At 36.3% G+C, this 12,216-nt stretch overlaps 1 protein-coding gene across 9 annotated transcripts in view; it reads right to left on the minus strand.

Moving 5' to 3' along the window:
• The window catches only part of ASPH (aspartate beta-hydroxylase), a 117,962-nt gene that overhangs the window by 39,057 nt on the left and 66,689 nt on the right, over positions 1-12,216 (minus strand). For all 9 annotated transcript variants that reach the window (XM_082752671.1, XM_082752669.1, XM_082752670.1 and 6 more), the window contains 2 exons: positions 2,701-2,789; positions 792-878 (listed from right to left, as the gene is read on the minus strand). In XM_082752671.1, coding sequence (XP_082608797.1) covers positions 792-878; positions 2,701-2,789 — 176 coding nt within the window. Of the gene's footprint in view, positions 1-791; positions 879-2,700; positions 2,790-12,216 lie in introns of those variants that run through there.

The raw sequence follows: 12,216 nt of genomic DNA on the forward strand, positions 1-12,216 counted from the left end.
ATTAATTGTGTAACAGCACAATTCCCTTCAACTGTGAGGGTTTCACTTAGCTCATCTTGATTAACGTGTTCAAGCAGTCTTTTATTACATGTATTCCATTGGGATTATCCTGCTATTTATGAAAATATGATTATTCTCCAATAAGACATCCATCCCAGAGTGGCTCAAAAAAATATACTATGAATACAGAGCTTATTTTATAATGTTTTTTGTTTTTGCTGTTATTTTGTTTTTAAGATGTTGTTTGAGGCGAGGGGGACACATACGATGGCAGAACATGAAACAGAACTTCCTCCACAAGAAAAAGCTAATTTAGCCTCCTTGCCTACAAACTTCTGTTCTTTATCCTTTATATATCCTTTAACATGCTCTATAATAACTTCAAATCCCCTTCACTATTCCCATTAATGAAAAAGCAGCACTTAGTCCAGAGCTGTTTGGACTGTTGACAACAAAGTTATGCCTGTTGTTCCTGTTGTTCCTGCAGTGGGGCATTAGCTGGTATTTATCTCTTACCATTCACCAGTTATCATGACATTTATAGAATGTATCTTATTTTTGTGTTATTGATTATACTTCCCATTAAAGTTAAACAAAACTTTCTGAAGGAACTGGGGAAGGACAGAGTACTGAAACAGATGCAATTTGACTGATCATGTAATTTTTTTTTCCTTAGGAAATGTCCATGAAATTATAAACAAAGCCTGGGGTCTAGAGCTCTATTGTTAAAAAAAGTTAATGTTTGCTTGTTTTTAAAACATTTATGGCTTATAATTTCTTTATTTATGTACCTGTGCTTTTCCATATCTTGCTCGAGGACTTTCTGGATATTGATTCACCAGTGCTTCAAAGGCCTTTAGAGCTTCTTCAATTTTTCCCTGGAAGGTAGAGAGTTTTATCAGCATTTATATTTAATTAAAATGTTGTAGGATGCATAGCCTAATAACAAATTAGTTTCTCCAAATGAAATAAATAAATAAATAAACAAATAAAGACTAAGGATCAACAGTTTTCACTCACATTTTTGTTGGGATTGCCTTGTTTAAAACAAATCACTGCCATTACTTCCAAAGCAATAATATTCAGTTACCATGGTCAAAGCTAGTAATTTTTGTTTTGCTTTACTCACTTTGCTGACTGCAAAGGATGTTGAGAAGACAATAATTATCTATACTAAAACATAAAAATTATAGGGATAATAACAGAATCCAAATTGAATTTAACATACAGAATAAAAAGAAAGTTTTATACATAGGTAGAAATTTCATCTTTGCATACCTCATATGACCAGCTGTTTTGTAACTGTGGTTCTATGGGAAATGGGATAGATCCATCTATAGTGTATGGATGTTTCCGCTGAATGTTTTGAGCAAGTATGTCCCTCAGGACTTCACATATGCTCTGTATCTCTTCCCTGTCCCACACAAAGTCTGCAACCATTCTCACGAATGGTGCTGACTAGCAAGCAACGATGGAAGTTGAGAAGAACCAGCTGCACTGTTAAAGAGCAACTGCCGGCAAAATTTGGCATTGGATCTTGCTGCCGCATCCAAATCTTACAGCTTTATACATATGAGTGGATTATTATACACAACTGTCCTGCTATCTTCAAATAGTACATACATCTGATTTGTTATTAAATGTATCCTGCTACATACAAGACAAAGCGTGATTGTTTGCATCTCACCATGAGGCAAAGACAGGAAAACACTCAGCTGACTGATACCATAGGCTCACCAGAATTTTCTGTCATGTCTTTGGTCAACTAATTGTCTAAGTAACAATAAGCATGTAAATGCTTTTCATTTTCGTATTCCAACATGTAAACAAGGTTCTCAGTGAAGAGCAGCAGCGGAAGCAGCCTGAGGCTAGTTCCCTCTGAATAGTAGCCCCACCATAGAGTTACAGCCCCACAGGGGCTGCATGGATGGCAAAGCAAATCAAAATCTGCAGTCAGTCTTCTGAAAAATCAAGAATCATCTTACATCTGCAGTGATTAAGATGCCTTTTTTTTTTTTTTTTTTTTTTAAATGTACTGTGCTATAAGTGGAGTTTCTCATTGTTCCGTCATCTCAAATTCAGGATAGAACTAAGGCCTGTAGTTGTTCTCCACGTTTTACTTTTTTTATTTTTCATTGTCAAGTTATAAAATTTAAAACTACCAAAATCGATTGACTAATGTTAAGGTCTTACTGCCATTGGTGAGAAGCAGGAACATCTGCTTCATGCTCTATGCTTCTGTACGGCAGCAGAGACACTGCTAGGATGCATGTGGGAACTCCAGCAGAAACAACACATACAAAGATTTCACCTAATACTCATGAAGCACATGAATTCATACTGAAAGATCCATATTAACATGCTTATGTTATCTAAGTACTCTGATAATAGTACAGTTCAGTACTGAAATGGAAGGCAATAGGACAGATCTAGCCCTGTTCCACATGATTAATTTAATCACTTTTGTTGAATTCATATAATCAAAGAAGTGAGTGCAAACACATGAATAGACAAATACAATTTAAAAAAGAAAACTATCCAACAGAAGTTAAACGTGGAGCACAAACATGCACTAAACACTTAATTTTTAAAAGTTAATTTCACAAAAAGTAATCTAAAAGTAATTCTCCATTTTTCTAAGCTAACTTTTATTAATTTATATTCACTATTTACAGCCTGAATAAAACATTCAAAACTTACTTTCTTACGTAATTTTTCTGCAGCGTCTAGTTCAGCTTTAATGGTCTTATCAAACTTGTTCAAGAGCTTTGGCTTCTTTTTCTTTTTAGCTAGAAGAAATTTAAAAATACACAGTTCATTACTTCTTTCGTATTTCACAGCAATTATTTGGAGTAGCTTTAACTAGAGATTAGTACTGGAAAAAGTGCATGTCTTCAAATGAGGCAGTTTCAAAACACACTGAAAAGAAATTGATTTCTTACTTATTACAATCACAAAATCCTGTATGAAAAAGTAATCATCAGTCATTCAGACTGAATAACTTTGCAGCCAAGTTTTTGAATAAGTATTTGTCATCTTATACAGTCAAGATTTTTTCCAAATGGTTGTTCGACATGGAAGAACAGAGAGAACTATGTTATTTTTCCACATTTGTATGGTGTTACAAAAAATAACATGATAATCATTTCTTAAGTTTTGCATATATATATATATATATATATATTTATCTATTACTGCAACTAAAACAATTAAAGCAATTAAAATAGTTGACAGAAATCAGAATTACTCAGGACAGAAGCAACACAAAAAGTCAAGCAGTCCAACCTACTGCTGAAAACTAGTTCAACGCTGAAATGGTTGATCAAGACCTCTTCAAATGATCAGTTTTCCATAGCTCATCAAGCTATTCCACATTAGCAGAACCATAGCAGTATGTGGCAAACCAATCCTGAAGAAAATTGTGTAAAGTAAATTGCATTTGAAGCAAATTGAAGTAAATCGTGTCAATTTAAGCGGCTATTTACTTCAGCAAAGCTCGCACTTAATGTCTGGTTGGTTGCATTAAAGTATACTAGATGTAAGAAAAATGTAGGTATACCTATAAAGGATATGACAGCAGATAACCACTTTTCTTCCCATTTGCTATAGTGAAACTTTGCTTTTGTACTTCATTAAAAATATTTTTTTTCCTGACACAAGGGAAGTATTCTCTAACACAAGTAACTACTAGTTTTTGAATATTTGTAATTAGTAGCACGTATTTCTGTTTAAATTATGCTTTTTTCTCCTCTCTGAAAAGTGTTATTAATTGCATGAAAAGATGTAATTTATTATCTTCGTAAGAGTTTAAACAGGGAATGTCATAACTGGTACATGTGAAACTGAAACCAAACACCATACAAATTAACATCACAAAACTGCTGTAATGCAAGTATTTTGGACATTCACTACAAAGTATTATAACTAGACATGTTTTATTCTTCTTCCTACATCTTCAGGTGCACTGCTCAGGGATGAGAAGAACAGCCACATGCTGCTGGAAGCTGTGCTCATGATTCAGTAAATGACACTTCCTCTACAAGACTGATCCTACGCTGAGCTTTAAACAGACAAATCGTTTCATCTACACAAAAAAACTCGGACAAAGATTAAGGCTTTCGTTAATGCTAAACCAATACTAGCCCATTCTAAGCATTAGAGAGACTCACGAGGCTGAACTGCTTCTGTATGACTTCAAAAAAAACTGTGATGACCACCTTTGGTTCTTTTTATGTAAGACTTTCACTGTCATGCTCAGCACTGAGCTCAGTTTGCAGGTAAGTTACAATTTTGCATTGAAAGAGTTTTTCTTGCATTACCTCTATATTTGTGCATACCAACGCTGCACAATAGTTCAGATACTTCTGCTTTTCAGAGGCAGATGAAAAAAAAAAAAAAGCAATATTGAAGTAATCCTACTGAATTTCATTTACCCACAAAGTTTGTATGAAGCTTTAAAGATAAAATGTTTTAGGATCTATAAAGGAAAGGTGCTAAAGCAGCACTGCATTAGCATTGTTTTACCCTTGTTGATCCTTGTTATAATAGAAGCGACTGTAAATTTACAAGGCATTAGCTACCAAGAAGGTAAGAAAGAAAAAATGAAGTACAGGAATTTACTCCTTTTTCAGAATAAACCATCAAATAGTATGCTTTAAAGCACTTATTTTCCTCCCCTAAACACTTCAGCATTTCATTGTACTCAAAGACTTTGAAATTGAGCATTTCTACTAAGGCACAGAATAATGTACTTAAGGAATGCAGTTATTATGGAATCAAATTGACTGGAGAGATTTTACTTTACTCTTTTTCTTTTTCCAAACAAAGTTTCTGGAAAGTACCTTCCAAATGCACACTGAAATGTGTATATAAGAACTCTGTGCTAGTGAACATAGATGAACACTGAATGAAATGCACTGTTGTTTAGTATAGTACTATCAATTGAGATAATACAGATGATTTTCATGTCTTCTGTTCATTCCACAATGTAGTAGAAATGCATTTTAGACTGTGGCTGCTATTTCTTACTTTAATATTAACCACTTGAAAGAAAAGTGATGGATTTATTGCATTTTCATGCAGCTAAAGATAACAACAACTAAGGAGCATGACATTATTTTGTTTCAAGTACTCATACCCCTTGATTCCCCCAGAACTCACAGAAGCAGCTCTCATCATGAGAACAAGGATTCTTCCACCCCAGGACCTTGAGCACAGAGTGACTAACAGGTATGATCAGAAGTTGCTGATGATATCATTAGGCCAGAAAAAAAAATATCTAAAAACGTTCCACCTCATTTTACTGAAATGAGAAACTATTGCTCATTCAACCATTGCTTATTGCGTGGCTTTCTCAAAAGTATCTGTGAGTGAACCTGGGAGTACCAGCCCCAAAAGCCAATAAAAGCAAGCCTCCCTAAGGGCTTTTTAGCATCTTTGAACTCAACCAACCCAAGTGAAACTGCGATCTGTTGTTAGCAGGAAAACTGAGACATGCCAGTTCCCCTGACTATACAGTCTAGGGAGCTTCCAGCTGGACATCACAACCAAACATTCAGTTCCTGTTCTCTAAGTATGAGGCTGTACATACAAGAAATAATGCAAAACAACATTAAAAAGCCAATTCCCATGGCATGAATCAAAATCTTTTATCTAAAACTAGACCATTGCACAGAAATTGTGCATTCAGTAAGAGAGGACAGCTGTTTGTCAGCTTTTTAACTTTCAGCATTCATGGAAAGACACACAGTCATTTGGTCTTTCTCAAACATAAACATGGTAAAAGTGAGGTTCCTGTGAGGCAATGGAAAGAAGCTCTCCCACTCACTGAGAAACTAACTGCCTGTAGGACAGTTATTTCCACAATGCCTCAGTTTACAAGGAGATGAGACAAAGTGAGTGTAAACTCTTACAAGTCTCTTGCAACAGAAGTAAGACATCTTTCCCCTAATGTCCGATTTTAGTGACACATTGGAAGAATCTTTTTGTCACCCTCCATTACCAAGAAGCATTATTTTCCCATTTTCAGTACAATTTTACATCGACTCTAAACCAGCAGGAGATCAATGTGAAAAGCTGGAATGGAGCTGTTAACATAAATATTATTCAGCTGCTAGGCACTAGTATAACACAACAAACATTATATAACAAGCAAATATTTTCATCTACCCATTCTACTCCTATGTTAAAGGATTCACCTGGGAGCTTTCAGTATAACCATCAAGCATTCCTCTATATTAAACAGATAGCCTGCTATCTCCCTACAGGGGTATTTTAATAAATTATACATCGCCTCCTTCTAATGTAATAAACTTTTAGCAGATGTGACCCAATATATTAAATCCATTGTTACAAAGAAATAAACTTATCTGTTTTCATAGGAAAAAAAAAAAGTAGTTATTTTCCCCATGACTTACACATTTCACCATATATATGAAGAAACCCACAATCACACAACTGCTAGGGTGATTGATAGTCCAAATTTGTTTGAGCAATGAAGTGGTAATAATTCTTTTATATATCATACTATGGTCTTGCAAGAATAATACCGAGGATTTTCAGTAATGGCCTTGGATGCAAGGATACACTTTCTACCTAGGATTGCTGTCATACGATTGCTCAGGTCTCCCTCAGAGAAAGGAGTTTCCACTGTTAAACCAGCAAGACAGGAAGAAGCCTCACAAGAAATCACAATGAATTCTTCCTAATAGAGAATAAACTATGGCCAGTGATGACAAGCAATCTGATTATTTCCCTTCTGTATTAAGGCAAGGGAAAGAAGCAAAACAAAACAAAACAAAAAAAAAACAAACAAAAATTAGATGGAAAATATTTTGGAAGTGATAAACATAATAATTTACAATGTTATCAAACGAATGATAAAGAAATAGCTATTTTATGTACCGATTTTGGCATATGAAAGCTAAAAATATATGATATGGCTTATGTTTTAAATTGAATGGCTCTTTGTCATCAGCAAAAGCAGTTGCAGCCTTTTTCTACAAAGGACACAGAAACACTCTTCTCATCCTAAGCCAAAACATTCTACCAGCTAGCTACTAGGAAGAAAATTAACTCTGTCCTAACTAAAACCAGGACAAAAAATAATGCACTTCTCTAAGACCACAAGTCAGCAAGAGAAAAATAAAGAAAAGGTAACTAAATGATTAAAGGAGATCAAATCACTTACTTTCAAAGAATTGTTCAAAGATACTTTGTTTAGTCATCTAGGGTAAAGGCAGGGAGCAACTTTTTACATTTGTGCAAGCAAGAACACGTTGCTCATGCTCTTCAAGTGTCTTTTCCCCTAAACTCTGTTGCCTCAGATTGCTGTTACCGACCAACCAACCTACTGTTGTTCTGTCTCAGCTGCATACTTCAGAAAAATTATTAAGGCTATAAGGAGCCAGAAGAATGACCCAAGGAACGATGTATGTAAGTGACAAAGCCTCTCTCCTGTCACATAATGTTGCATGTGCCCCACACCAAAAGGTGCTACTAGAACACAAGTGACCCTTTGCAAGAAACACTTCACCTGTTTCTACACGTATTACAGCACTGTGATTATATCTATAATTTACATCCTGAGCAAGAAGCAATACAAGCTCCGCAGCAGTACCTGATGGCATAACTCTTTGTACTCTCGCTAAAACTTCATTCCTTTAGTTATTACTTGATGATGTCACCAACGCAGTGACAGCTTCAAGTTTAGGCAACTAAATTTAGGTTTCTCTGTGTAGTAGAACCTGTAAAAACCTTGTCATTATAGTTAATAGAGCCTGAAAAACGAGTTCAGCATAATGTAAATACCTACTATGTAGTTAGCTGAAGGCTCCACTGACTGCATACATGTAGATGACCATTACATATAACACAGTTTAGCCACCATCTGTACACGTGTGTCCTAATTTGGAACTGAAGCCCATCCTATCTGTTCTCCACACTTTGGAAGTCAGTAGTGTGAACAATGAAAGAATCAGGAAATGATTCATTCATTCATTTAAATACCTGACCTCACAGAAAGCTTCAATGCTCAGAAGGAATAGTATCACAGGAAAACCTGCTCAGGTCTAAATACCTGGACTGGAATATGTCCTTCACTTTGAGACGGGTGTAGGTGTAGCAGCAAATGGACTAGGATAATGAAATTTAGTGACCAAAATCAAACGTATCTTCATTGATGGCATGTGTATATTTGAACTAGTACTTTTAGTTAATACTAAACACTCTTGGGGAAAGAAAACATACACCTTCTGCAGTATACTTTTTTTCATTTAAACAATCAGAAAAAAAGATCAAAGAAACTTTGATCTTTTGATGAAAAAAAATCGTCTTGTTAGGCTACTGAATCGTTTCCTTGAAATTTTCCAAAATTAATTTTTAGAAAGGCATTTCCAAAATGAGTTTTCTGGATGGAAAACTGCATCTCAATAATAAAACTTCAGAAAAGCTTTTAATGATTAAGAACAGTGCCTTGTGATGGAAAGCAATCTCAATTACAGGTGCTATTATTAACTGTCTCTGGGAAAAACAAAACAAAAAGCAATAACATTAAAAATATCAAGTTCTGTAAGCCTTCATCTGAAGCAGATTAATCTTTTCCTCTTCCGCAATTGTCCAGACAAATAGCATCAGACATACCATTTTGCAACTTTGATTTTATTCACAGAATGTAGTGGATCTACTCAGCTGAGCTCCACAGTGACTGCTCTCAGTCCCCCTCCTCCAAGGGAAAGGGGGAGAAAATAGGATGGAAAGGTTTCAAGGGTTGAGATAAGGACAGGAAGATTGCTCAACAAATATCATCACAGGTGAAACAGACTCAGCATAGGGAGATTAATGTAATTTATTACCTATTGCTAACAAGACAGAGAAGTGAGAAACTAAAAGCAAACCAAAAACATCTTCCCCCCAAGCACCCTTTTCCACCTCCTCCTCCCAACCAGTGCAGGGGAATGGGGGCTGCGGCCCTGGGCCTACTCCTGCAGGGGCTCTCCATGGGCTGCAGCCTCCTCCAGGTCACATCCACCTGCTCCACCGGGGGCTCCTCCATGGGCTACAGCATGGAGATCTGCTCCATGTGGGACCCATGGGCTGCAGGGGCCTCTCCACAGACCACAGGGGAACTGCTGCCACGTGCCTGGAGCACATATCTAACACGGGGCAGCGTCTGGACTCCTCTCACAAAGGCCACTTCTGCAGCCCCCCACTACCAAAATCTTGCCACGTAAACCCAATATACAGACTTGCAATGGAAGTATAATTTCTTATTCCTTTACAATATTTAATCCAAAGTTTTTCCTGAAGAAACAGCAATCAAAGAATGAAGCTTTTCTAGAATTTCTAGACAGACGTCTTTAAATGAGTGCATGGTTCTGTATAACTGAGCAGAACACAAGGTTTGAAATTGGCATAAAATGCCAGGTATTTTAATTATGTCAGCATGGTAAGTGCATACAAACCAATATAATTACAGGAAGTAACATGGAATAACATATGGGAAAAGTGATGACTAGTACATGACAAAAAAAAAAAAAGATTACATCTGGCCCTATGTCCAAAGAAATATAAAACTGGTAGAAATATATCAGAAATAAATACTTTTGTAATGGATTAAATGAATCCTTTCTAGGCTCCACAAAGAGGAAGGTAAGTCAGCTTTCCATTTCACACTTTTGCCTGAATAACAAAGCAATTAGTTGCGCTAAGGAAACCCTCGTTCTCCTAAAAAAGTGAACACTGCTGACCTGATTGGTTAGAGATCAGCCTGACATCTCAAAACAATTGATACTTTATTTGCCAGAATTGGACAAAAATATTGAAAATTATCATCATCACCTTTCATATTTAATATAACTTTTTTTTTTTCTTTTTAAATCCTGAAGGTATACTGTGCATGTGGCATTTTAACAGAGCAAGTTCCTTTTAAGTGGAATTCTAACTGCCCACACTATAAAGACTTCAACTAGTTGTTTTCTGAAAAGATCATTTAAAGGATGACTTACTTCTAGCATAACATGTAACATGAATTGTTCTGACCTTACTGACTTATTCTGAGCATGATCTGAGTTTTGATCCTGAGAAAAGATACTGCAAGTAAGTGGGAGATAATATCATGCTGCTATTAAAAGTCCCGGAATAATTAGTGGTTATCTCTACTTTAAAAAAAACAGCATGCTACATTCAAATACTTAAATCATCTCTCACCCTTGTACCTTCTAAAAAAAGGTCAGGATGAGATATTTCAGAATAAAATTAGATAATTATAAAAAGATAGATGTGTCAAGGAACAGAACACTACAAACAGTAGTAGTGAGCTTGTTAGCTGATGTAAAACAGTGGCTGGGAAGAAATCTCACCTGAGACTAGCTCACTCTATTCCATTCATTATTGCTGCCCCTTTCCCTTCTTCCATCTTTTGCTCTCAGCACTAATTCCCTTTCACTGCTTGCTTTCTTTTGTTCAGAGCCTAGGGAAAGGGTTAAAGTGGTAGGGCAGGCTTATCTGCTTCACTGAAGCTTGGTGCCTGGGACCTATCCTGAACACTGGAAAAGGTTACTGACACCTTGGTTGTTGTAACTTAGATATGGGAGAAAAAGGGAGTCTTCCACATAGGCTAAACTGTCTTGCCCTGACATTTGGAAATGGATGCTGTAGGATTCAGTCAATGGAGAGAGAGAGTAGCTTTCTCTGTGAGTAAGAGTGTCCTTACTAACATTTCTTCTTAAACATGTCTTCTAATTAAATTTCTAGTTCCTTAGAAATAGTGAGACAAAGTCACAATTTCTCCGGGGATGTAGGTAGCAAATACGACGACAGATAGACTCTGCTTCCTATTTAACAAACCCCGTCAAGTGGATTTCAGTTGCTGTCATTGGATTTATTATTTTACTATTGTCATTGTAACGTTCAAGGGGAATTCCCAGTGGCTTCCTCCATGTTGCATCTGCTACTGTTGGCACACAAAACAGAAAGCAGCTAGGACTCTGCTTGTAGTTAAATACCTTCTTAAGGCCTAAAGACTCAAGATAAATGATGGTTTTCACTCCCACTTTGAGGGCACACTGTCCCCAGTTTTGCAATTGAAAACTGCACCAGAATAGTCCTGCTGCATAGATGGTATGTTTTACCTACACAAGTGGCTAAGCTTTACTTACAACTTTTAAATAAAAAAATTACAACCTGTATAGTTATAACTGTATAATGATAGCTACTTATTTCTTTCCCAGATTGACAAAAGCAGATATGTGGGGGATGCCAATGCTAAATATAATCTGAAATTAAAACCTCTCCACATGATGCAGTCACACAGTCATTTGTAGCAAAGGCTACTTATAGCAGTTCACAATCTTAAATTTTCAAAATCTAAGAAAGCAATTTCCAGAGGTGGTAAGGTTTTCTTTCCTAAACAAACTCCTATCCCTGCTGTAACATATATTTTGTAATAACTCTACTGGCAACTCGTGAATGGGCATTTTACAAGGAAATGATTAATCATCACACCCTGCTGATGTCACGCCCTGCCGAAGTTTTTCGATGATTTTTGTGACATTCTGTTTTACTAATAACCGTCCTCTCCCCCCAGATATTCCTATCTTCCCAGTCCGAGTTACGAAGTTTCAGTTATGGGCTGAAAAATATACCTATATTAGTAGGCCCATTGCTTTTACCTAAAATTCAAAATTTGCTTACACAGTTGTCTTCCTTCCTCATGTTTGTCCCATGTCATTAGACAAATTAGTTTTGCAGTTGTGCTGTCTCTCAGTGGGCACTGGAATGAGAATTTGATGATGATGAAAAACTTCTGCCATTGCTCAGTTGCTTGGGAAGCTCATTAGGTGAGTTACAGATAGCAAAAGCAATCCCCTTCTTTTATGGGCTTCTATAAAGGAAAACTTGGAAGGTATAAAACCCAGTAAATGCATCTCAACAATTTAAAGACAGTAGCACTACAATAGTTAAAAGATCTCTCTAAACTGTGCTAGTAGAACAGGAAAAACCTCTGTAATCAACTTATCTGGGGAAGCAATCAGACCATTAAAAAAAATGAGGCATTTTAGGGACTAATAAAGCCATGAAATCTAATGACTATAATAAATCTTTAGCTGCAGTTATTCCAGAACAATATCCCTTGCAGTAAAAAGTATTCTACAGGGTCTTCTGTCTGAAATTACTGTCGGTTACTTAATGTTGATCATAAGGAACAATTGCAGAATG

This window comes from Aythya marila (genome assembly GCF_965140915.1).
Source record: "Aythya marila genome assembly, chromosome: 2".
NCBI lineage: Eukaryota > Metazoa > Chordata > Aves > Anseriformes > Anatidae > Aythya > Aythya marila.